This window comes from Hyla sarda, chromosome 5 (assembly GCF_029499605.1).
Source record: "Hyla sarda isolate aHylSar1 chromosome 5, aHylSar1.hap1, whole genome shotgun sequence".
NCBI classification, from domain to species: Eukaryota; Metazoa; Chordata; class Amphibia; order Anura; family Hylidae; genus Hyla; species Hyla sarda.
Window position 1 is genome coordinate 280,915,995 of NC_079193.1, and position 24,273 is coordinate 280,940,267.

At 42.2% G+C, this 24,273-nt stretch overlaps 1 protein-coding gene across 18 annotated transcripts in view; it reads left to right on the forward strand.

Moving 5' to 3' along the window:
* The window catches only part of DTNA (dystrobrevin alpha), a 444,962-nt gene that overhangs the window by 295,607 nt on the left and 125,082 nt on the right, over nucleotides 1-24,273 (forward strand). For all 18 annotated transcript variants that reach the window (XM_056521829.1, XM_056521817.1, XM_056521818.1 and 15 more), the window contains 2 exons: nucleotides 7,095-7,162; nucleotides 16,861-16,941. In XM_056521829.1, coding sequence (XP_056377804.1) covers nucleotides 7,095-7,162; nucleotides 16,861-16,941 — 149 coding nt within the window. The remainder of the gene's footprint in view (nucleotides 1-7,094; nucleotides 7,163-16,860; nucleotides 16,942-24,273) is intronic.

Consider the following 24,273-nt stretch of genomic DNA (forward strand, 5'->3'; position numbering starts at 1 on the left):
GCCATCTTCACCGGGGGGGGGGGGGGGGGGCCTCTTCTCCACACTTCGGGCCCGGAATAGAGGTGTTGCCTTGACGATGACGCAGAGGGACGTTGGTAATGAACGTACCTCTGCGTCATCGTCAAGGCAACGTGACTATTCCGGGGCCGGGCCCGAAGCACGGAGAAGAGGCCTCTCCGCTGAAGATAGCAGCCCGGAACCACTATCCCACCGGACGACCTCCTCACCGGACAGTCCTGCAGCACCGGACCAGTGCCGAGCGGAGGTGAGTACAGAACTAAATGGGGTGATAGGGGGCTGGATGATGTCGAAGGTCGCAGTGCTCTTCAACCTGCGGACCTCCAGAGGTTTCAAAACTACAACTCCCAGCAAGCCCGGACAGACGATGGCTGCCCGGGCTTGCTGGGAGTTGTAGTTTTGAAACCTCTGGAGGTCTGCAGGTTGAAGACTACTGAGGGCGGAGAGTTCACTCGAGTATAAGCCGAGGGGGGGTGTTTTCAGCACGAAAAATCGTGCTGAAAAACTCGGCTTATACTCGAGTATATACGGTAGTCTTTTTTTTAGGGCTATAGCTTTTGCTAAAGCCCAAAAAACAGATTCAAGTACATCCCAAAAAAACCTTTCTCTTATGGCTCAAAAAATGTTTACAAAAGAGAAAAAATAGATTCTTATTGAGCATTAAAATACGTCCCAAAAGGAGTAACGTGCACATAGCCCTAAAGTCAAGCATTCAAGGTTTCCTATATCATACACTTAGCTTCTTTTGGTTCCTGCATTGTGGTGGACATTGGGGGGTATTTATCAATTTTGCCTGTTGACAGTTTCTTTTTACCCTTTTTTTTTTCACTTTGGTTTTCGTGGACATTCACCAAATTTATCATTTGGTGCAAGATGTTAGTAATTTTGGCTCAAATGTTGAAATCGGCTGTTCACAGCGCCTTTTACACAGAACTTACCCCCACAGAGGACGCGTATTTTACCCTGTAGAGCAGCAATTTCGGAGTCCCTCCTGCAGTATATCAGCAAGCGACATGAGTTATTTTCTTTTGTGGGGTTTATAGCCACCATGTGAAATGGATTTTATTTTCGACTTGGGAAGTTTTTTTTTTTTTTGTGTTACTTTAGTGCAGTGGTCTTCAACCTGTGGACCTCCAGATGTTGCAAAACTAGAATTCACAGCATGCCCGGACAGCCGTTGGCTGTCCGGGCATGCTGGGAGTTGTAGTTTTGCAACATCTGGAGGTCCGCAGGTTGGGGACCACTGCTTTAGTGCTTATCTTTCCTGAACCTGTGCGGCCATGTCCAATGCTGGCTCAATGGAGGGTGAAGGTCCCTCAGAGACAACTATGTCGCAGGATAGTATTGAGCAGCACTGGAGGCGTCACTGCTTTCACAAAAAAATGTTTTAATGTATTTTGACGCCTTTACATTTTCTGACATTGCTAAGTGTGTTTTATATGTGCAAAATTTCTTGGCGGGGTTTTGCGCCAAAAAAACGCCAAAATTGTGCCAAAGATCGATTGGGGCAAATGATGAATTGCTGACTAAAGTTAAAATCACACACAGGACCGTGTGATTTTAAGAAAGTTGTAAAAATGACAGTGGAGAGAATGCGCCAAACTTTGGCGCAAAAAGACACTGCGCCAAAGCATTGCGCCAAAGTTACGTGAAAAAAAACACATAAATCCTTTGATAAATACTAGGGATCGACCGATATCGTTTTTTAGGGCTGATACCGATAATCGGTGGAGGTTAGGGCCGATAGCCGATAACTTATACCGATATTCCGGTATAAGTTATCGCCTATTTATCCCCCTGCGACACCGCTGCAGATCATTGATTTAAAGCGGGCGCTTTAAATCAATGCACTGCAGTGGCTTTTGTGGTGCCATAGGCCGCCGCCACCCGCTTCTCTCCCCCTGCCTGTCCGGGGGTCCTGAGACCTATCACCGCCACCGCTCCTCCCGCCGCACCGCGCCTAGGGGTGCCTCCAGCTGTTGCAAAACTACTACTCCCAGCATGCCCGGACAGCCGTTGGCTGTCCGGGCATGCTGGGAGTTGTAGTTTTGCAACAGCTGAAGGGCCTCAACAGCTGGAGGGCCTACTGTAGGTATAGTATATTATACAGACCCCTGTCCATCCCAGAACCCGGACTCACCTACCCAGTTGCTGCAGGGACCGACCGGGGAGGGTGGTCCGGGCCATCCATCCTTCCTGTAGTTTCCGGCGGCATTCCGGGTGGAGGGTGAACCTGTCCGGGCTGTCCTTCTTCTCCGAGGGTCCTCTTCTCCACTCCGGGCAGGCTCCGGCCTAGTAACGCTGCATAGATGCCGCTGCGCAGCGACGCACCTGACGTCACGGCGTAGTGGCGTCTATGCAGCGTACTAGGCCGGGACCTGCCCGGAGTGGAGAAGAGGACCCCCGGAGAAGGACAAACCGGAACGGTTCACCCTCCACCCGGAATGCCGCCGGACACTACAGGAAGGAAGGATGGATGGCCCGGACCACCCTCATTACGGGTAAGTTTAATTTTTTTTATTGACTCGGAGGGGCTCGGGGGTCGGGGGGGGGGCGCGGTCACGGTGGGGGCGGTGCGGGGGCGGGGCATTATCGGCAAGGTAATTGCCGATACCTATAATGCCCAAAATCGTGATTATCGGCCGATAATATCGGCCATACCGATAATCGGTCGATCCCTAATAAATACCCCCCAATATGTATCAGTAAGGAACAGTGTTGCTGAGAACCCAGCACTAGTGTGAACTAGAATACTTACTACAAGCTGCAGCCATGTCTTTGTGTCTTTCTCGGTCACTCGAATACCTTACCCTGTCTTCCCTCCAATCATGATCAGTGCAGAGGGAGCAGAGGTGGTTCTTTAGAAGTGAAAGAGATGTTTTACTTTAAAAATATATCACAATGTTCATACATTTAGTTATACTATTGATTTATTAAAAGTGTGGTGCCTATTAATATTCAAAATGTACTAAAATTTGTCTGAAAATACTGTTGCTATTTGAGTGTGTTACTTTAGCTGCAGAAGCGACCTGATAACATACTGGGTTGTGGTTTGTTCATATTCCCTGCAGTTTCTCTCCGTGATCTGTCTGCAGAATAGAACAGTACTAAAGTGTCAATTCTTCTGATGGCTAACATGGGTAAATAAGGGATTTGCAAATTAAGAAACTAAACCAAGGAACTAATGTGCAGAAAGTGGTCACGTATATCTGTCTGCACAGGATAAAATGTGACAACATTATAACATAATAATTAAAAGTGAATCTTCTTTTCCAATTGGCTTGTTCAATATTTGACTTTATAAATCTTAGATGAAAAAGATTGTGTCATTTGTATACGCGTGGTCGTCTTGGGTGGTCCATGCAGTTTTGACATAGGCTTTGATAAAGAAGACAAATTTACTTCTACGGGGAAAGTTTAATTAAGGTTGGCACTGGCAGGCTCTTAAAAAAAAATTACAAATTTTTCTGTGGGCTTAGACTGGTGTGCTAGCTGTATGAACTTGGAATAATATTAATAAGTGCATAGTTGCCAAATGCTGGGATTAGCTGTAAGCTTCTGCAGCAAATCAGAATGCATGAAACATGATTCCTTTAAGAATTTCTTCCATATTTAAAAAGAAAACTTATAATCATGTTAAACATGCCGAGTTCTGAGCTTTCTCTATTCAGAGATTACTATGTCGTCTTCTAAAACAGCAATGCATGCGGAATTTAGAGTGACCAGGACCATTTTGTTGTCAGGTATATGGACCTTTTTGTGTTGTATCTTTTGTATGTTATGTTGTTTTGATTAACTACGATGTTGCCATGTATGCTGATAAATACTGTATGATACTGTAACCCGTTCAGAATTCTTATCAGAAATATGTTGCGTTTAGCACAATTGTATCTTCTACCTATGTAGCAACTGCTAAGAAATTATTAAAGAGGGAAAATACAACTTGAGTGATAAAAAACAAACAAACAAACAAAAAACCTTGTTATTCCAGTGACCACATTTATTGCTTATTCAGTACGTTGTTGATAAATGTTGAATCTCTGAGGGTCCAATTTCTGGGAATTTTACCATTTGCTAGTAAGACTGATCATCTTTTTCTGTAACTCCCATAAAATGTAATGCAGTGGATTGGTGATAAATGTTTTCCCCTGGAATAGACATTTAATAAGGCCAAGTGAAACGTGCTGTGGAGACTAAGTATTCTAAGTTAGGTTCCTACTTTATTTAAACACTCTTTCTATATTTGCTCAAGACATGTATGTCTAACAACTGTGTTTAGAAAATATTTATTCTGTACTAAATACATGATGATAATCAATGTTTAATATCTGCACGTATCTGTGTAAAAATAGCTTTTTTATTTTTTCTTATTATGATGCTAAACAGGGGAAAAAAATTCCCATACAAGTGTTTCTTATAGACTTAAAGGGGTTATCCAGGAAAAAAAATGTTATATGTATATACCAACTGGCTCCAGAAAGTTAAACAGATTTGTAAATTACTTCTATTAAAATGTTTTAATCCTTTCAGTACTTTTTAGCTGCTGAAGTTAAGGTTGTTCTTTTCTCTCTAAGTGCTCTCTGATGACACGTGTCTTGGGAACTGTCCAAAGTAGAAGCAAATCCCCATAGCAAACCTCTTCTACTCTGTGCAGTTCCCGGGACAAGCAAAGATGTCAGCAGAGAGCACTATGGCCAGACAGAAAAGAACAAGTCACCTTCAGCAGCTGATAATTAGTGGTAGGATTAATATTTTTTTAATAGAAGTAATTTACAAATCTGTTTACATTTCTGGTGCCAGTTTATATACAAAAAAAAAGTTTTTTTCCTGGAATACCCCTTTAAATGTAGCCTCCTCTCCACCTGGAATTAGCACCTGTCTTACCTGGTAAAATAAGGATCAGTGGACCCTTGTCCTCCATATAAGTGAGAGTTTCAGAGTTGGGACCTCCCCTATCAGGTACATATTTTTGGAAATAAATTTTTTCTGGGAAGTATTTTGTGCATTCCAGGTATATACATTCAATTTATAATGCAGTGTTTATCCTCAGTAAAGTCCATGGTGAAAGACCACAGTGATATTAAAATAAAACATTAAAATATATTTTAAAGATAGGTCAATGTGAGGATATGTCACTGTTGTCTTTTGAAGCAGTCCACTTTTAAATGAGATGTTATCAGATTCATGGTGAAAACGAGAGGATACTTGGTCATACTATACTGAAACTTCTATGAGAAGACCTCCCAACTTTGCATTGAAAAGTGGTCTTCCATGGGGGTAATGTTTTTAAAGAAAATTGGCACTATGTATAATGCAGATCTGTCACATAAATTCTGGACTGGATAAGGGGTTATATTCTGGAGAGGTTTTATTGTACATACTAAACTATACTAAGAACTTGAATTTTTGTCCAGAAACATGTTCTATTATGCTTGCTATATTTGTAAAGCACACATCCACAAATCTGTAAATTCCAGTTTACGTACAGATAAATATTTTTTTGATAGAAAGCTCAGATAGTTGCTGTTGTTTGTAGGAATCTTGCATGGAAGGCTGCGGTAGCTGCCCATAACATACTTAAAGTGTACCTGTCATTAGCAAAGCCTTTTATATAATGTAGTTAATAACATTATATGTATATTTGTAATATACATTTGTTAAAAACTGTGTATATTTTTGGGTGAAAAAATGTTGTCTTGTCCCTGCAGCTATTGCCCATGTGCCTCTGTGAAGAGACCAAATACAGGAAGTGAGGGTTGCACAAGCAGGGCTCTGTGCAGGCTCCTGGCTTGTCAGTCATCCTGATGTGTGAGCCAGGAGCATGCCATAGAGTCTCGGTGCACAGAGCCCTGCTTGTCCTCAGTGCACAGAGCTCTTCTTGTCCTCAGTGCACAGAGCCCTGCTTGTCCTCAGTGTACAGAGCCCTGCTTGTCCTCAGTGTACAGAGCCCTGTTTGTCCTCAGTGCACAGAGCCCTGCTTGTCCTCAGTGCACAGAGCCCTGCTTGTCCTCAGTGTACAGAGCCCTGCTTGTCCTCAGTGTACAGAGCCCTGCTTGTCCTCGGTGTACACAGCCCTGCTTGTCCTCGGTGTACAGAGCCCTGCTTGTCCTCGGTGTACAGAGCCCTGCTTGTCCTCAGTGTACAGAGCCCTGCTTGTCCTCAGTGTACGGAGCCCTGCTTGTCCTCAGTGTACAGAGCCCTGCTTGTCCTCAGTGTACAGAGCCCTGCTTGTCCTCAGTGTACAGAGCCCTGCTTGTCCTCAGTGTACAGAGCCCTGCTTGTCCTCAGTGTACAGAGCCCTGCTTGTCCTCAGTGCATGGAGCCCTGCTTGTCCTCAGTACACAGAGCCCTGCTTGTCCTCAGTGCACAGAGCCCTGCTTGTCCTCAGTGCACAGAGCCCTGCTTGTCCTCAGTGTACGGAGCCCTGCTTGTCCTCTTCCGGTATTTGGTCTCCTCACAGAGACACATAGACATTTTTTTTTAACTAATGTATATCATATATATAATTTTCTACAATATATAAAAAGTTTTTGCTAATGACAGGTACACTTTAAACTTATTACCAATGTGTTTATTACTCTGACTAGTAATGTTGTCATATGCACCATGTTACCTCGGTGGTAGTTCTGCAGCTCCTTCCCATGTGAGAGCCCTCCCAAACATCATAAGATCCCAGCTTCCTGAGCCCCTTTGACTATGATATTTTCAATGTGTAGTTTAACAATGAAGTCACATAAAATGTAATGTATATAGAATAATTCTGAATGTGCTGTAACAGCAACCTTCTCAAATTGTGATGCTAACAAATAATGTTTTAGATAATCGCTTAATTTGTCGTCATTATTGCCTTTACCTAATTACGTACACCTGGAGTATGTTGCTATTCTGACATACGCTGAATTGATAAATCTTTTTAGTAGCCTAATAAATTTAGAAATCTGTTCTGCAGAGACCTTTTGTTATGTATATTTGTAGAATCTTGCTGTAAAACAAATGAATCTTTAGAAGTTTAATATCACACAATAAATATAATGTTTCATATCCTTATGTCTCCTCTTGATATTTTTCTTTTACAGAATGATTGAAGACTGTGGGAAAAGGGGGGATAACATGGCCGACAGAAGGCAATTGTTTGCAGAAATGCGTGAGTAGCATATTTTACTTTGGCATTGTAGTATATTTAAATTAGCAGAAAAAACACATGCGTTAGCGGATCAAAAGTACTTTTATTACAAAAACAGCATAAAAACTGGAAAACATGTTAAAACCAATTAAAGAAAAACAGAGATAATGTCTGCAGTGGACAAGAACTGCAAGCTCTGCCTCAGAAATCACATAGAGGGGCATTTACTAATCTTTTACTATGTAGTCTGGTTTTTACCCTGTTTTTTTCTACTTCATTTTTGACTATGTGCGACAAATTTACTAAATTGTTGCACAGCATTAATAAATTTGGCACACATAGGCAAAAGTGGGAAATTTACTTCATGTAGTAGAAAAAATCGTCTGTTCCTTTTTCCTGCTGTCTGAATAGGTTTGGCTGCTAGGTTTCCTTCTGGATCTTTTGTTTTTGAGTTTTTTTTTAGCTTTTTCACCACATCTAAATAATTCAATAACTACAGTGGTCCCTCAAGTTACAATATTAATTGGTTCCAGGACAACCATTGTAAGGTGAAACCATTGTATGTTGAGACCATAACTCTATGAAAACGTGGTAATTGGTTCTAAAGGCACCAAAATGTCATCAGAAATAGGAAAAAGTGACAAAGAAAAATAAGTAGATAACTAATATAGATAAAGCAAATCCTTACATATAAAAGTAATAAAGATCTGCTGGGAACTGTAAATCACTGTCTAGGTCAGTGTTTCCCAAGCAGGGAGCCTCCAGCTGTTGCAAAACTATAACTCCCAGCATGCCTGGACAGCCAAAGGCTGTCCGGGCATGCTGGGAGTTGTAGTTTTGCAAAAGATGGGGCCACCCTGCTTGGCAAACACTGGTCTATGTAGAGGACAGGAGCGTCTTCAGGGGTCCTGTACAGTACAGGCAATGTCCCAAACAAGTAATGGAGTCGCCCTCACCTGGTGTCCAAAAGAGCAGCTAACCCTGATACTGGTAAAGAGTACAGAACATGTAATACCTCCCTGTACTGTGGGGGCGCTACCAGACACCAGTCAGTGCATACGCTTCAGTAATACAGGGGTTTTACCAGTGAATGCCCATTTTGATTGGCTGGTTCTTCCAGCCATTGACACATTTGACAGATCTGGACTGTCTGTACATTGTATGTTGAGTCTGGTTTCAACTTACGATGGTCCAGAAAAGACCAATGTATGTTGAAACTATTGTATGTTGAGGCCATTGTAAGTTGAGGGATCACTGTAAATTGTAGTCATGGCTCAGAAGTGGTAAACGGCGTTTAGTGTGTGTGTGTGTGTGTGTGTGTGTTTATAAAAAAAATTTTAACACAGTTTTTTTCTCCCTAAATGTACTTACACTTTTTTTTTTTTTTGGTTACTTCTTCTACAGATCTGTGTATCCTGTGGACTCCTTCAGATTCGGTGGACTACTTCGACGACCAGCGTTTTTCTTTTGCTTGATGTTAATAAAATGGTTAACGAGGGCTTGTGGGGGAGTGTTTTTTTGTAATAATTTTTTTTTTAAACCTGTTGTGTTTTTTTTATTTTACTTTACTAGACAGGCTTAGTAGTGGAAGCTGTCTTATAGACGGAGTCCATTACTAAGCCGGGCTTAGCGTTAGCCACAAAAACAGCTAGCGCTAACCCCCAATTATTACTCCGGTACCCAACACCACAGGGGTGCCGGGAAGAGCCGGTACCAACAGGCCCGGAGCGTCAAAAATGGCGCTCCTGGGCCTAGGCGATAACAGGCTGGCGTTATTTAGGTTGGGGAGGGCCAGTAACAATGGTCCTCGCCCACCCTGGTAACGTCAGGCTGTTACTGTTTGGTTGGTATTTGGCTGAGAATAAAAATAGGGGGACCCTATGCATTTTTTAAATATATTTAATTATTTATTTAAAAAAAAAACGCATAGGGTCCCCCCTATTTTCATTCTCAGCCAAATACCAACCAAACAGTAACAGCCTGACGTTCCCAGGGTGGGCGAGGACCATTGTTACTGGCCCTCCCCAGCCTAAATAACGCCAGCCTGTTACCGCCTAGGCCCAGGAGCGCCATTTTTGACGCTCCAGGCCTGTTGGTACCGGCTCTTCCCGGCACCCCTGTGGCGTTGGGTACCGGGGTAATAATAGGGGGTTAGCGCTAGCTGTTTTTGTGGCTAACGCTAAGCCCAGGTTAGTAATGGACTCCGTCTATAAGACAGCTTCCACTACTAAGCCTGTCTAGTAAAGTAAGGAAAAAACACAACAGGTTTTAAAAAAAATTTTATTACAAAAAACACTCCCCCACAAGCCCTCGTTAACCATTTTATTAAAATCAAACAAAGAAAAACGCTGGTCATCAAAGTAGTCCACCGAATCCGAAGGAGTCCACAGGATACACGGATCTGAAATGAGAAGAAAAAAAAAATAGGTTAGTACATTTATTATCACCTGCTCACACATCTCCCGCCCCGCACGACTACAACTGCCAGCATGCCCTTACAGTAAGGACATGCTGGGAGTTGTAGTTGTGTGGTGCAGGAGATGTGTGGGCAAGTGACAAGCTTGTCCCCTGCCCCAGCTGCAGGACTACAACTCCCAGCATGCCCTTACAGTAAGGTGGAGCGGAGGCCGGGCACAGTGTTTCCCAACCTGGGACTTGTAGTTTTGCAACATCTGGAGGCACCCTGGTTGGGAAACACTGTTTTAGGCCAGTGTTTCCCAACCAGGGTGCCTCCAGATGTTGCAAAACTACAAGTCCCAACATGCCTGGACAGCCAAAGGCTGTCTAGGCATGCTGGGAGTTGTAGTCTTGCAACATCTGGAGGCACCCTGGTTGGGAAACACTGTTTTAGGCCAGTGTTTCCCAACCAGGGTGCCTCCAGATGTTGCAAAACTACAAGTCCCAGCATGCCTGGACAGTCAAAGGCTGTCTAGGCATGCTGGGAGTTGTAGTCTTGCAACATCTGGAGGCAACCTGGTTGGGAAACACTGGCCTAAAACAGTGTTTCCCAACCAGGGTGCCTCCAGATGTTGCAAGACTACAACTCCCAGCATGCCTAGACAGCCTTTGGCTGTCCAGGCATGCTGGGAGTTGTAGTCTTGCAACATCTGGAGGCACCCTGGTTGGGAAGCTTGGGCAACTTACCGGCTTCCGTAGGATCCAGCGCTGCACGACACTGCCCCGCGACGATCTCCGACAGCGATCGTCGCTGGAGCCTCGCCACTGGCTGTCCAGGAATGCTGGGAGTTGTAGTCTTGCAACATCTGGAGGCACCCTGGTTGGGAAACACTGTTTTAGGCCAGTGTTTCCCAACAAGAGTGCCTCCAGCTGTTGCAAAACTACAACTCCCAGCATGCCTGGACAGCCAAAGGGTGTCCAGGCATGCTGGGAGTTGTAGTCTTGCAACATTTGGAGGCACCCTGGTTGGGAAGCTTGGGCAACTTACCGGCTTCCGTAGGATCCATCGCTGCACGACACTGCCGCGCGACGATCTCCGTCAGCGATCGTCGCTGGAGCCTCGGAAGGGTAAGTGAACGTTTTTGCCGGTCCCCTTCAGCTGTTTAGTTTTGCAACAGCTGGAGGACTACAGTTTACAGACCACACACCAGTGGTCTGCAAACTGTGGCCCTCTAGCTGTTGCAAAACTACAACACCCAGCATGCCCTGACAGCCAAAGCCTTTGGCTCTCAGGGCAGGAGCCCGGGCTGAGATTACAGTGCAGCCGCCCGGGCTCCTCATACGGCCTCCCCGCTACCCCCCCCCCCCCCCTTGTCTCCCGCCCGGGCTCCTCATACGGCCTCCCCGCTACCCCCCCCCCCCCCCCTTGTCTCCCGCCCACGCCGCTCAGCTCCCGCTGCTACAAGACTACAACTCCCAGCGTGTCCTCTCTGTAAGGGCATGCTGGGACTTGTAGTCTTGCAACAGCAGACAGATGGAAGTTGTGTGGCGCTGGCAGGTGAGAGGGGTGGGATGTAAATCACTGTAGTGTCCCGGTAGCGCAGTGAGGGTAGCGGGGAGAAAGTATGTCGGAGCCCGGGCGGCAGTAGCTTTTCCTGCTCCATGTTGGAGCTGGAGTAAATTTAGTCAATTTTTACGGCCGTTGCGACAGTTTATTGCGCAACTGCGACTGTCTCAGTTAATAAATTCCTGACCACTGCAAGTAAAAACTGAAAACTTGTGTAAATTAAGCGGGGGAAAAAATTTGACTTTCTAGCTCTTGCTAGGGAAAGTCGCACAATTTATAGGGTAGGCGCAATTGCGACAATTTTGCGCCAAAAATAGTCAGAAAAAAATGACTAAACCCCTTAGTAAATGCCCCTCATATTATATAGGAAATCATGTTATGATCCCCACACGGGTCATAAGAACCCATAATACTGGTGATATAAAAACTAAAAGCAAAGTGCTTAACAAGATTAAGATCAGATAAGGTGCAAGAACATCCTATCACAAATGTGCACAAATATAGCCCGATGTTTCGCTCACTGACGCACAATTTCCTATATATATCATTAAACTATGCTATTTCTGGGGCACCGCTTGTAGTTCTTGTCCACTGCAGACATTATCTCTGTTTTTCTTTAAGGGGTTATCCAGGAAAAAACTTTTTTTTTATATATATATCAACTGGCTCCAGAAAGTTAAACAGATTTGTAAATTACTTCTATTAAAAAAATCTTAATCATTTCAGTACTTATGAGCTTCTGAAGTTAAGGTTATTCTTTTCTGTGCTCTCTGATGACATGTGTCTCGGGAACCGCCCAGTTTAGAAGAGGTTTGCTATGGGGATTTGCTTCTAAACTGGGCGGTTCCCAAGACACGTGTCATCATAGAGCTCTTAGACAGAAAGAACAACCTTAACTTCAGAAGCTCATAAGTACTGAAAGGATTAAGATTTTTTAATAAAAGTCATTTACAAATCTGTTTAACTTTCTGGAGCCAGTTGATATATAAAAAAAAGTTTTTTCCTGGATAACCCCTTTAATTGGTTTTAACATCTTGTCCAGTTTTTATGCTGTTTTTGTATTAATAAAGTACTTTTGATCCGCTAACTCATGTGTTTTTTCTGCTAATTCTATTAAGTTTGGGGATGGGTCGGTTACAATATTTGGGGATCTGTGTGTATGATTTTTGTACATTTGTAAAAGCATAATAGGAGACAATTTTCTCCTATCCATTGGGTAGGGGATACATGATTTATAGGTTGTGGTGCTGCTGTTTGGATTCCTTCTTATTGCTAGAACAAGAGCCTCCAATCCTTTCCCCCTAGCTCAGTGTTTCCCAGCCAGTGTGCCTCCAGCTGTTGCAAAACTACAACTCCCAGCATGCCCGTACCGGGCATGCTGGGAGTTGTAGTTTTGCAACAGCTGGAGGCACACTGGTTGGGATACACTTCCCTAGCTATATGAGCATGGCAAGGGTGAAGCAAAAGTTGGGCGTGTGTGCGTCTGCTCCATTCATAGTCTGTGGCACTGATGGAAACAGCTCAATGTTGTGCACAATGGTTTACATCAGCACTATAGATTGTATTGGAGCAGCAGCCTGCATGTTTCTTCTAGCAGTAAGCCATCCAATTTGAGCACAACATTTTCTTACTGCTGACTGACTATTCCTTTTTTTAAATTGAGGATTACATGTGTTTTTCGTAAGGACCTGTACCCAGATTGCTGTAGATTGTATTAGGGTATGTTCGTACTAAGTGAATGCACAAGTAAATGTCCTGAGGAATTGGCAAGAAAAAAAAATCTTTGACAAAATCCTCTTCAATTCCTAACTGAAAAAAACTGTCCAATCCACATCAAAGCCTATCTGGGATGTAATGTCAAAGTGCAGTGGCATGATTCCACCCAGAATTTGCATAAAGAATTAGCAAGTCAATTATTGAAGCAGAAATTAAATTCTACTTTGATTTCCAATCAAAAATCAATGGCATTTAGATTAGACTTGGTGGAAAGATTGAAAATGCAAAAATGTATATTTCCTGGGTGGTTAAAGGAGAAATACAGCAAAATTTAGCTTATTTCCCCTATCAACAGGATAGGGGATTGTAGGTGATCGTGGTGGATGCGACCGATGGGACCTTCCGCGATCACCGGAACTGGACCCGGCTCTCTGTGAGGCAGACATCACATGCTCCGTTCATTTCTATGGGAGGGCCGAAAAGACCTGAGTACAGCACTCGGGCATCATCAGCGCTCCCTTAGAAATGAATGGCGCGCGTGCCGTATACCGGAGGATAATACGCTCTACTCACTGAGAGGGTCTATAATGTAAAATAAGTTTTTTACATTATATAAAGGAGGATATTTTTTTGTAAAGCTTAATACAAGCATATGTTGCCAACAGTCTTTCATTGTAAAAATAAATAAATGAAAATGTATGATAGGCACATAAGTATGGGAGAGTTTCTAATACATGCGCCAAGTGTAGTATGGTGTAAACTGTAGCCAGGGTCTGTCTGCCGGCATTCCTAAGACTCTAACGGAAGACAATTTAATGGCTGGTTAAGGTACATATTTTCTCTTTAGGGAAAATGAGTAGCTTTTCTTCTAAAGAAGGGTTGTCCAGTAGTGGACATTCACAATCTAAATACAAGTTTTTGGAGTAAGTAAGTTTCTGATAAATGTACTAACATTAACACCACAGTTGCTATACCAATATGTGAAGAAACATTACTCAAAACATTCACTTATAAAGAAGTATAACCATTATCACAGTATGACCAACATTATCTTTTCAGAGCTCTCGCTTTAAAGGGGTTTTCCGGGCACAGAAAATTGTTATGTCAATTTATCAAACAAAAGCTAATAACTTACTAAAATACTTTTTTCCTAGAGCAGTGTTTTTGTTAGCTCAGATATAGATGCTTTGAAGTTCAGTAAGGTTATTTTCTATTGCTGTGCCATCTTAGTCTCTCCGCTCTATGAGCAGTAGTCCTCCACCCTTCTATGGTAAAACATCACTGCACATGTCACTGCACAAGGGACCAACAGACAGGCAAATGGTTTCCTATAAAATGCCAATGTTGTAGATAGATTTGTCTATCAGTAGGAGCTCTCTTGGGGTAGCAAACTGGTGTCCTAGTAACTAAGTTCAGCTTCCACATCCTGGAGTGGGATAAAGGGTGAAAACCTAGAGGTAACCTAGACTTCGACCTTGAGTTTGGCCCAATTTCAAACCGGTTGGGTAGTACAGAAGTTCCACACCCATTGGGGCATTATAACTTCATTTTACCTGCTACCCAGAAGAGGTATGAAGTGGCACTGCTGCAATCTACCAATACACCACAGCTGGAGAGACACGGGTTCATATAACGGGCCCTCAGAATAATCAGAGTCTCGGAGGTGCTGGGATAAATATCGAAGATACAACTTAGAACAATAAAATGTGCAGAATACAAAAAGACTCCCGCACTCACCACATCCATAGATGTCTCACGGCTCGACCTCGGAACCTTCCATGGATGAAATGACAGGGCTAGAGTGGGGCGCTCAGAAGCAACTGCCGTCGGTTTTGCGCAGTAGAATGCGCTTTTTCCGGCCTCTCGAGGCCGGAAGAAGCGCATTATACTGCACAAAACCTCTGTCAGTCTCCTCTGGGCGCCCCACTCCAGCCCTGTCATCCCGTCCATGGAAGGTTCTCTGATAATCAGCTGATTAAAGGGGGGTCACTGTGCGAGTGCTGTGGCCTCTTCTCTTCCCACCAGCTCCCGCTACTTCTAAAATAGAGCGCTCACTGCCTTTTTTTTTTAATTATTTTCATGCTGCCCCCAGCAAAATATGCATTTTTAGTTTCAGTGCCCAAAGCTGCACAATATATATCGCAATTTAATCACAATTTTTGCAAATTGCGATATAGCACCCCGAGAAAATTTGCCGCTGAAATTCAAATGCTAAATCAGTCTTTCTTAACCAAGGTGTCTCCAGCTGTTGCAAAATTACAACTCCCAGCTGGCCTGGACTGCCAAAGGCACCCTAGTTGGGAAATGTTGTCCTAAGTAATAATAGGGGTGCAGGGGGAAATGGGACCTAAGGGGGACCCGGGCTAGGTATGCATCAGGTTTTTTTTCCTGTTTCCCCTGCATCCCACCACAACATTTATGGGGGAGATGAGACATGGGGATGTGGACATGACATGGGGGAGGGGGAGATGTGACATAAGGGGGGATTAACATGAAATGGGGATGTGGGTATTAAATGGAGGAGATGTGAAATGGGGGACGTGGACATGAAATGGGGAGGAATGTGAGTGGGGGATGGACAAGAAACGGGGGGATAGACGTGAAATGGGGGGGAGGGGGATGGGAAATTTGGGGTTAGAAATGAAATGGGGGAAATTGGACATGAGATTGCAGGATTTCACAATTTGTTTATTATATTGCAATCTCGTATCAAAATCGCAATATTTACCTCTATGATCATAATTGCACATTTTTCCCAAATCGTGCAGTGCTAATTCATCCTGTTCACTTCAGAGAGACAAGCTGGAATTTCAGGTGCAGCCGCTACCCAGTTTATGGCAGTGTGCCTAAAGATGGGCTATCATTAAAAAAAATTTTTTTAAATAAGTGTGTGGAATAATAAGAACATCTGAAACAAATGATCTGCTTATTTAACTCCTATGCCAATTGATCCATGTTCCCTACCAGTCTTTATTATAAAGCAAATTAAATGTGTTAGGCCAAGTCAGATTAAACTTTAGGAAGTCAAATGCTTCACCTAAAACTGTAGATTTCTCTTGGCTTTTGAGGTATACAAAGCAACTAAAGATATATATTTCCGTCACTTCTTTGTATTAAAAACAAGAGGCTATTATAAATCGTTTAAAGGGGTACTATGGTGGAAGTTTTTCTTTAAATCAACTGGTGCCAGAAAGTTAAACAGATTTGTAAATTACTTCTATTTAAAAATCTTAATCCTTCCAGTAATTATCAGCTGCTGTATGCTCCACAGGAAGTTCTTTTCTTTTTAAATGTATTTTCTGTCTGACCACAGTGCTCTCTGCTGACACCTCTGTCCATGTCAGGAGCAGTCCGGAGCAGGATAGGTTTGCTATGGGGATTTGCTCCTACTCTGGACAGTTCCTAAAACTGACAGAGGTGTCAGCAGAGAGCACTGTGGTCAGACTGAAAAGAAGTTCAAAAAGAAAACAACTTCATCTGGAGCATACAGCAGCTGATAAGTACTGGAAGAATTAAGATTTTTTAATAGACGTAATTTACAGATCTGTTTAACTTTCTGGCACCAGTTGATTTGAAAAAAAAAAATTGTTTTCCACCAGAGTATCAAAGTTCTACTTTACACTTATGCATTTAAAACTCTTTCAAACCAAGTCTGTACAAGTCAAATATAGAAACGAAGCCAGCTCACCCCTGGTCCGGATATCGAGCACGGAAAGAGTGCGGACTTGCACTCGCAGACAGTAAGGAATATGGAAAGAACTCCAGCTCAGGTGCAGATCAAATCAGTATAGCTTTATTTTACATCACGCCAGAAGCAACAGGTAACAGGTCGGAAGTGACGCGTTTCGGCCAGGTGCTGGCCTTAGTCATATGTATGACTAAGGCCAGCACCTGGCCGAAACGCGTCACTTCCGACCTGTTACCTGTTGCTTCTGGCTTGATGTAAAATAAAGCTATACTGATTTGATCTGCACTCAAGTCTGTACAAGTGTATCATAGATTATAGCCATCTAATGTGATACATTTATCTTCTTATTAGGGGCTCAAGATCTGGATCGTATTCGCTTGTCTACATATAGAACGGCATGTAAAATTCGATTTGTACAGAAGAAATGCAATTGTGAGTAAGCAAATCAATTGAATAAAAGGCATGATGTATGTTGTATGACTAGGTAATAATAAAAACATACCACTTGCTGTAGATATTTAGTAGGTGATTATATAACCCTGGTGGTACTCAGTGTATTTTATAATCATCTGTAGAGTAAATGAATGTGCAACACCCACCTCTATGAAAATGATTCTTTCTTAGATACAGGTTATTAAAACATGAAGTAGTTGTCTTCGCCTATGACCATTGTGCTTCTGGTGATGTTTGCGGCATTGCCCTTAAACCCACATGTACTGAAATTGTTCAACTGTGCCTGGTCCTTTTACAGGGAAAATTACCCAAGGGATTAAATGATGGTTGAAGCAGAAGTTATGTTATGACAGATGATTGTGTTGGCTTGTTACATTTGTTATGTACAGCAACTATATAACATTATACCTTGATATCACCATTTGCATTATATGAACCTATATCCTTGCCTAATTTGTATTTCTACTCTTTAATTATCATTGCCTTTACATATTAGGTGTTTAATGAGCATTTAGATGAAATATCGGGTCTCTCTGCACATTTTAGCATTAATTAATTAGCATGAAACTTTACACCTCAGGATAGTTATTAAACCTAGTCCTAACTAACAAAACTGTATCATTTTTAGACAATGCAAATTTAGACAGCCGAAGGCCACGCTTACACACCGTTAAAAAAACAAAAACTGTGTGAACATGGCCTAAGAATGCGTCAGATTTATCTAAATTTGCAGTCTAACTCTATTTGCATCTAGTTGGCTAGTTTTAAGATAACAGAGGGCTTATTATTTGGCCTAGTTTTAAGATAACAGAGAGTGGTTATTAAAGCTACATGCCCTGATTAAGTCACTGTTTGTAATGTGGTACAGAGGGTCAGTACTGAGGCTTTACATTGTTGCAAGTAAGGGTAGCCCCATGGTAAGAGAAAGAACCTCGCAAGATTATGAAAGTATAAGCCGAGAGCTGACCTCCCACCCATTTTGCACAGATCGGCAGACATCTGCAGCTAAGTCCTGTTCATCGGAAAAGGGTTGTGTCTCAGCAGCTGTACTGCGCCTAGCAGGAGCAGCTCTGGATTTACATTTAAATGGGCACTGTCATTAAAACAAATTTTTGCTATTGCACTCCTTATGGTAAATAATCTTTCTGACGTACTTTCTTTAAAAAAAAAATGAAGTTTTCTATGTTTTATTTGTGTTTAAAAAAGCTGCCACTAGGTGTCTCCCTACTTGTTCAGAGCACATTTTTCCCCATCTTTTGCACAGACTTTGGTCTCCTGCTGGCCTGGCAGAAGTCCAAAATCAGGAAAAGCAGTCTAAAGTGCTGGGGAAGGGGGGGGTGCAGCCTTAGCCAATCATAGCTCATCTCACACTGAACTGCTCTGGGCTGTGTGTAGTAGAGTGAGAGAGGAAGTTATCCCCTTTATGACTTCAGATGATGTCACGCCTGCTGGGTAACACCCCTTCCCAGTCTGTGAATCTGACTGACTGAGACTGAGAAGCAAATACAGAGCAATATCAAGGTAGATTACTAAAAAAATAATAAAAATAAAGGCAGGGGGTGGTTTATTATGATGAGGGCAGAGAACTGGAAGGATCATAAAATGTAACAAGATCATGAGAGGTACTCTTTAAATAGGAAAATACTGGGTAAAACTGACATGAAAATTGACGTAAGTCTAGTTGACAATAAGCCTAATGGTAGCAACTAGTGTCAGGCAGCTACTTGCAAGCCAAATTAGATCATGGATCTCAGTAGCGACTATAGTAGCCAGCAACATTATGGAAATTTGGGCTCATTTGTTGAGAGAAAAGATAGGTGACCTAGGAACTACGGTATGTAAAAAAAAAAATCAAATATTTGGATCTCTCCTGTGATCTATTTATACCCAGGATTTGAACTAAGACAATTGGTCATCCTTTCATTCTAACAACAAAATAGAAGGGGGTTACTATGGAACTCTCTGCCAGAAGTGATCATTGTGAATTTATTAAAATTTTGAGGCAGGACAGAATTTTTCTACCTTGTGGGGTTTTTGCCTTTCTCTGAATCAATATTGCAGGAAACAAGGCTGATTTCAGAAAGACTTATGCTGTTTTTTGGAGCAAATAAGGCAAAACTTAGAAGAAAAATGCATTAATTTCTGCATATCTGTATCTACAATAACATATTGTAGAGTCTTTATTGTTCAGCAACACAAATCAGTCTTCAAACTGCATAAATCTGAGGCCAAAAACAGCTGAAAAGTGGACCAAGCCATTTGGTTGTTTTTATTTCAACCATAAAATGATGGCCCAGAATACTGTGAATATTTCCTTACAGTAGTAACTTGCACATGACTTTCAATGAACTTGAGTGTTTATTCGGTTTGTCTCCTGGACTCTGTATTTCTATGAGATGCAGATACTACAAACCAAAAAACAATACAGTTATATCTGAACACTATTATTGGCTTTATTGTACCCACCAAACACAAGCAGCTCTTCTTGTTGTTTCCTTTTTTATATAGCCAAATAAACCATTTAGTTTTATGTGAGAGAGTATATGCATAGAGACATCTACTGGTCAAATGGTTTAATGCAACAGCTACAATTCTTGGATATATGCTGGATGTCATTCCATGCTCCTATATCCATTACATGAATGTTTGCATTTTACATTAGTGTTGTGGACCCTGCAGGATGTATTCACATTTCCATAACCATTGTTGCATGTCGTAATTTTTAGCCTTAATCCATATAGATTGAGGCATATCTGATGAATCACAGATGCTTCCAGTTAGTATCATTAAATCACACCGTGTCCTTCATTAATCTCTTGGGCGCTCCACTTTATAGGTACAGTGCAGGAGAAGTGATGATCGCTGGTGATTATTATGCTGTGTAGCCCAGAAATAGCAATCCTCTGTGGCGTTGTTACATTTCATGTCATATCTGATACGTTGCAGACACAGTTTATCAGCAGTCATATGTATTACTTGTTCTCTCTAAAGATTATGAAGCAGTATTTGTTGGCTCTTGTTTAGCCTTTTAGTTTTATTACTTCATCCTAAAATTTTCACTAATATGGCATATTGCTTGCTTAAAATGCTGTTACCTGAGACCTACATACACTTGGGCTGCATTTTTTTTTTTAACTGTACATTTTTATTAAGGGTTTTTCATTACAGAAAAGAAAAAAACACACAATATATGACAAGGTCCGAGGACCAATTAGCTCACAGTATAACTAAATCAAACAAACATCCATTCAGTAAATGGGAGAAAAGACAAAAGTAAATACAACCATAGGCTCCAAAACCACTGAAGGCAAAGGGGTATCAATAAGCAAAGGAGACCAATAGGCCCTGTAGACCAAATACAACATAAGGACAATACAGACAAAACATACAAACACCACATGGGGAACAAAAGAATTAGAACACAAAAAAAGCACAAAGAAAAGGAGTCAGAAAGATTCCCAAATAGATAGAAAGAGCGGTACAGTATTGTTCAAAGAGGAAGTTAGCGACTCAAGGGAGCGAATCTCATGGATACGAGCCAAAAGCGCAGCCTCCAAAGGGAGAGGATCTTGCTTCCAACATTTTGCTATAAGGGTATTAGCAGCCTAGACCATATGCATGAAAAGCTTGAAAGGCCGTTTGAGCAGAGCCCTGTAAGAAAGATGAAGAAGATAGGCAAGAGAGTCAAGAGGGACAGAGAAACTCAAAACCTCACCAACCAAACATTGTACCAGCTTCCAGTAGTCCTCAGCGGGCAGGACCAATATATATGAAAAACAGTGCCAAGTCTTACCCCACAGTGCCAGCACTGGGGGGGGGGGCAATTGCAGGGTTCAGCTTGTTCAACAGTTCAGGCTTGTGATACCAGCCATGAGCATCTTAAATTGGGTTTCTTTATAAGCAGTGCAAATGGAAGCCTTTGAGGCCCATTCTTATATGATTCTCCACTGAGGGAAAGTAATAGTGGTGTTCAGAACTTCCTCCCAGCGGCTCATATACCTATGTGCGCGGGCAGTCCCATCAGGGGGAACAAGGCGAATAGAATAAATAGAGGAGAGCAAACCTTTTTTGTGCGGTCCACTGCGACAAAGCTGTTCAAAGCTAGAAGGCAAAGAAACAACTGTGAACCCCAAGGTAGAAGACATAAAATGAGTAAGCTGCAGGTAATGAAGCCACTCGGAGGAGGGAAGGCCACTTCGTGAGCCCAATTGTTCGAAGAACAGTGAAGAGACCACTACATCAACCCAACAAAAAGTTGAGAACCCCCATGGGCTGCATTTGAAAATTGTCTTGCAACTTGTCCCATATGACAGGTCTAGGCTATTCCACTGGTATGCCATTTTTAGCTCAATGGTGAAATACCTGCGCAACTAAAGAACATATTGCCTACACCAACTATGGCAAATTTTTGCAGAAAAATTGCTAGGGTTATGAAAACAATGATTGATAATACAAAACACATTTCCTTTGACAAATTATGCAGTCCTTAACCCCTTAAGGACTGAGCCCTTTTTCACCTTAAATACTGAGCCCTTTTTTGCAATTCTGACCACTGTCACTTTATGCATTAATAACTCTCGGATGCTTTTACTGATCATTCTGATTCCGAGATTGTTTTTTCGTGACATATTCTACTTTAACATAGTGGTAAATTTTTGTCGTTACTTGCATTCTTTCTTGGTGAAAAATCCCTAAATTTCATAAAAATTTAGCATTTTTCTAACTTTGAAACTCTCTGCTTGTAAGTGGATATTCCAAATAAATGTTATATTGATTCACAAAAACAATGGGGGAGATTTATCAAAACCTGTGCAAAGGAAAAGTTGCCCAGTTGCCCATAGCAACCAATCACATCGCTTCTTTCATTTTGCAGAGGCCTTGTTAAAAATGAAAGAAGCAATCTGATTGGTTGCTATGGGCAACTTTTCCTCTGCACAGGTTTTGATAAATCTCCCCCAATAGGTCTACTGTATGTTGACATCATAAAGTTGACATGTTTTTACTTTTTAAAGACATCAGAGGGCTTCAAAATATAGCAGCAATTTTCAAAATTTTCACGTAAATTTCAAAATCAGATTTTTTTCAGGGACCAGTTAAGTTTGAAGTGGATTTGAGGGGCCTTTCTGTGAGAAATACCCCATAAATGACCCCATTATAGAAGCTACACCCCTCAAAGTATTCAAAATGGCATCCAGAAAGTTTAGACCTTTAGTTGTTTCACAAGAATAGCAGCAAAGTAGCAAAGTGGAGGAGAAAAATCTAAATCTGCATGTTCTTGTAGCCCCATTTTTTCATTTAAAAAAGTAGGTGAAAACCCCCCCAAAATTTGTAGCCCAATTTTTTTGAGTATGGGAATACCTCATATGAAGTGCTCTGCAGGCTCACAACATGGCTCAAGAGGGAAAGGGCAACTGTGGGATTTTTCAAAACAAATTTTGCGGTTATGGTTTTTGGGGGCCATGTTGCATTTTGGAAGCCCCCATGGTGCCAGAACAGCAAAATAACCCCCACATGGCATACTATTTTGGAAACTACATCCCTCAAGGAATGTAACAAGGGGTATAATGGACCTTAACACCTCACAGGTGTTTGACAACTTTGTGTTGAAGTTGGACGTGAAAATGGAAAATTAGATTTTTAACACTAAAATGATGGTGTTACCTCAATTTTTTCTTTTTCATAAGGGGTAATAGGTGAAAATGGACCCCAAAATTTGAAGCCCAATTTCTCCCTATTAAGAAAACGCCCCATAGGTGGACGTTAAGTTCTCTGCTGGTGCACTACAGGTCTCAGAACAGAAGGAGAGCCATTGGACTTTTGGAGAGAGAACATTGCTGAAATTTAAGTCAGGGGCCATGTGCATTTACAAACCTCCCATAGTGCCATAACAGCAGAATTTAATAAGGGTTGCTGTGAGCATTTACACCCCACCGGCATTTGACAGATCTTTGGAACAGCGGGCTGTGCAAATGAAATATTACATTTTAAATTTTCACGGACCACTGTTCCAAAAATCTGTTAGACACCTGTACTTTTTACATTCCTTGAAGGGTGTAGTTTCCAAAATGGGGTCACATGTGGGGGGAAGGCACTGTTCTGGCACCACGGGGGGGGGGGGGGGGGTGGCTTTGTAAACACACATGGCCTTCAATTCCAGACACATTCTCTCTCCATAAGCCCAATGGCGCTCCTTGTCTTCTGAGCATTGTAGTTCACCCGCAGAGTACTTTACATCGCCATATGGGCCATTTCCATACTCAGGAAAAAAGCCCCTCCAAAATTTGTAACCCCATTTCTTCTATTACCCCTTGTGAAAATGAAAAATTTGGGAGAACACCAGGATTTTAGTGAAAAAAATAAAAAAAAATTCATTTTCACATCCAAATTTAATGAAAATTCTTCAAACACCTGTGGGGTGTTAAGGCTCACTATACCCCTTGTTATGTTCCGTGAGGGGTGTAGTTTTCAAAATGGGGTCACATGTGGGTGTTTTTTTTCCATTTATGTCAGAACCGCTGTAACGATCAGCCACCCCTGTGCAAATCATCTCAAATGTACATGGCGCTCTCACTCCTGAGCCTTGTTATGCATCCACAGAGCATTTTACGTTCACATATGGGGTATTTCTGTAGTCTTATTTTCCTTTTACTTCTCCAGATGTTGCAAATTTTTCGCCGCAGTGCCAACTCCTAGCGGGGAAGTCACTGTAAACCTCCGCCAGTACGAATGTACCCCAAGAACATTACACTACACAACACTAACACATAATAAAGGGTAAAACACAACATATACACGCCCTTACACTGTTTCCCCCCCCCCCCCCCCCAATAAAAATGAAAAACTTATTGTACGGCAGTGTTTCCATAATGTTGCAAAACCTTCCACTGACTGTCCAGGCATGCTGGGAGTTTAGCAACAGCTGGAGGCACCCTGTTTGGGAATCACTGGCGTAGAATACGCCTATGTCCACCCCTATGCAATCCCTAATTTAGTCCTGAAATGTGCATGGTGCTCTCTCACTTCGGAGCCCTGTCGTATTTCAAGGAAACAGTTTAGGGTCACATATGGGGTATTTCAGTACTCAGGAGAAATTGCACTACAAATTTTGGGGTGCCTTTTCTCCTTTTATGCCTTTATGAAAAGGAAAAGTTGGAGGCTACACCAGCCTGTTAAATTTGTAACGCAATTTCTCCTGAGTACGGAAATACCCCATATGTGGGCGTAAAATGCTCTGCAGGAGCACAACAGGGCTCAGGAGTGAGAGCACACTAATTACATTTGAGGCCTAAATTGGTGATTTGCACAGGGGTG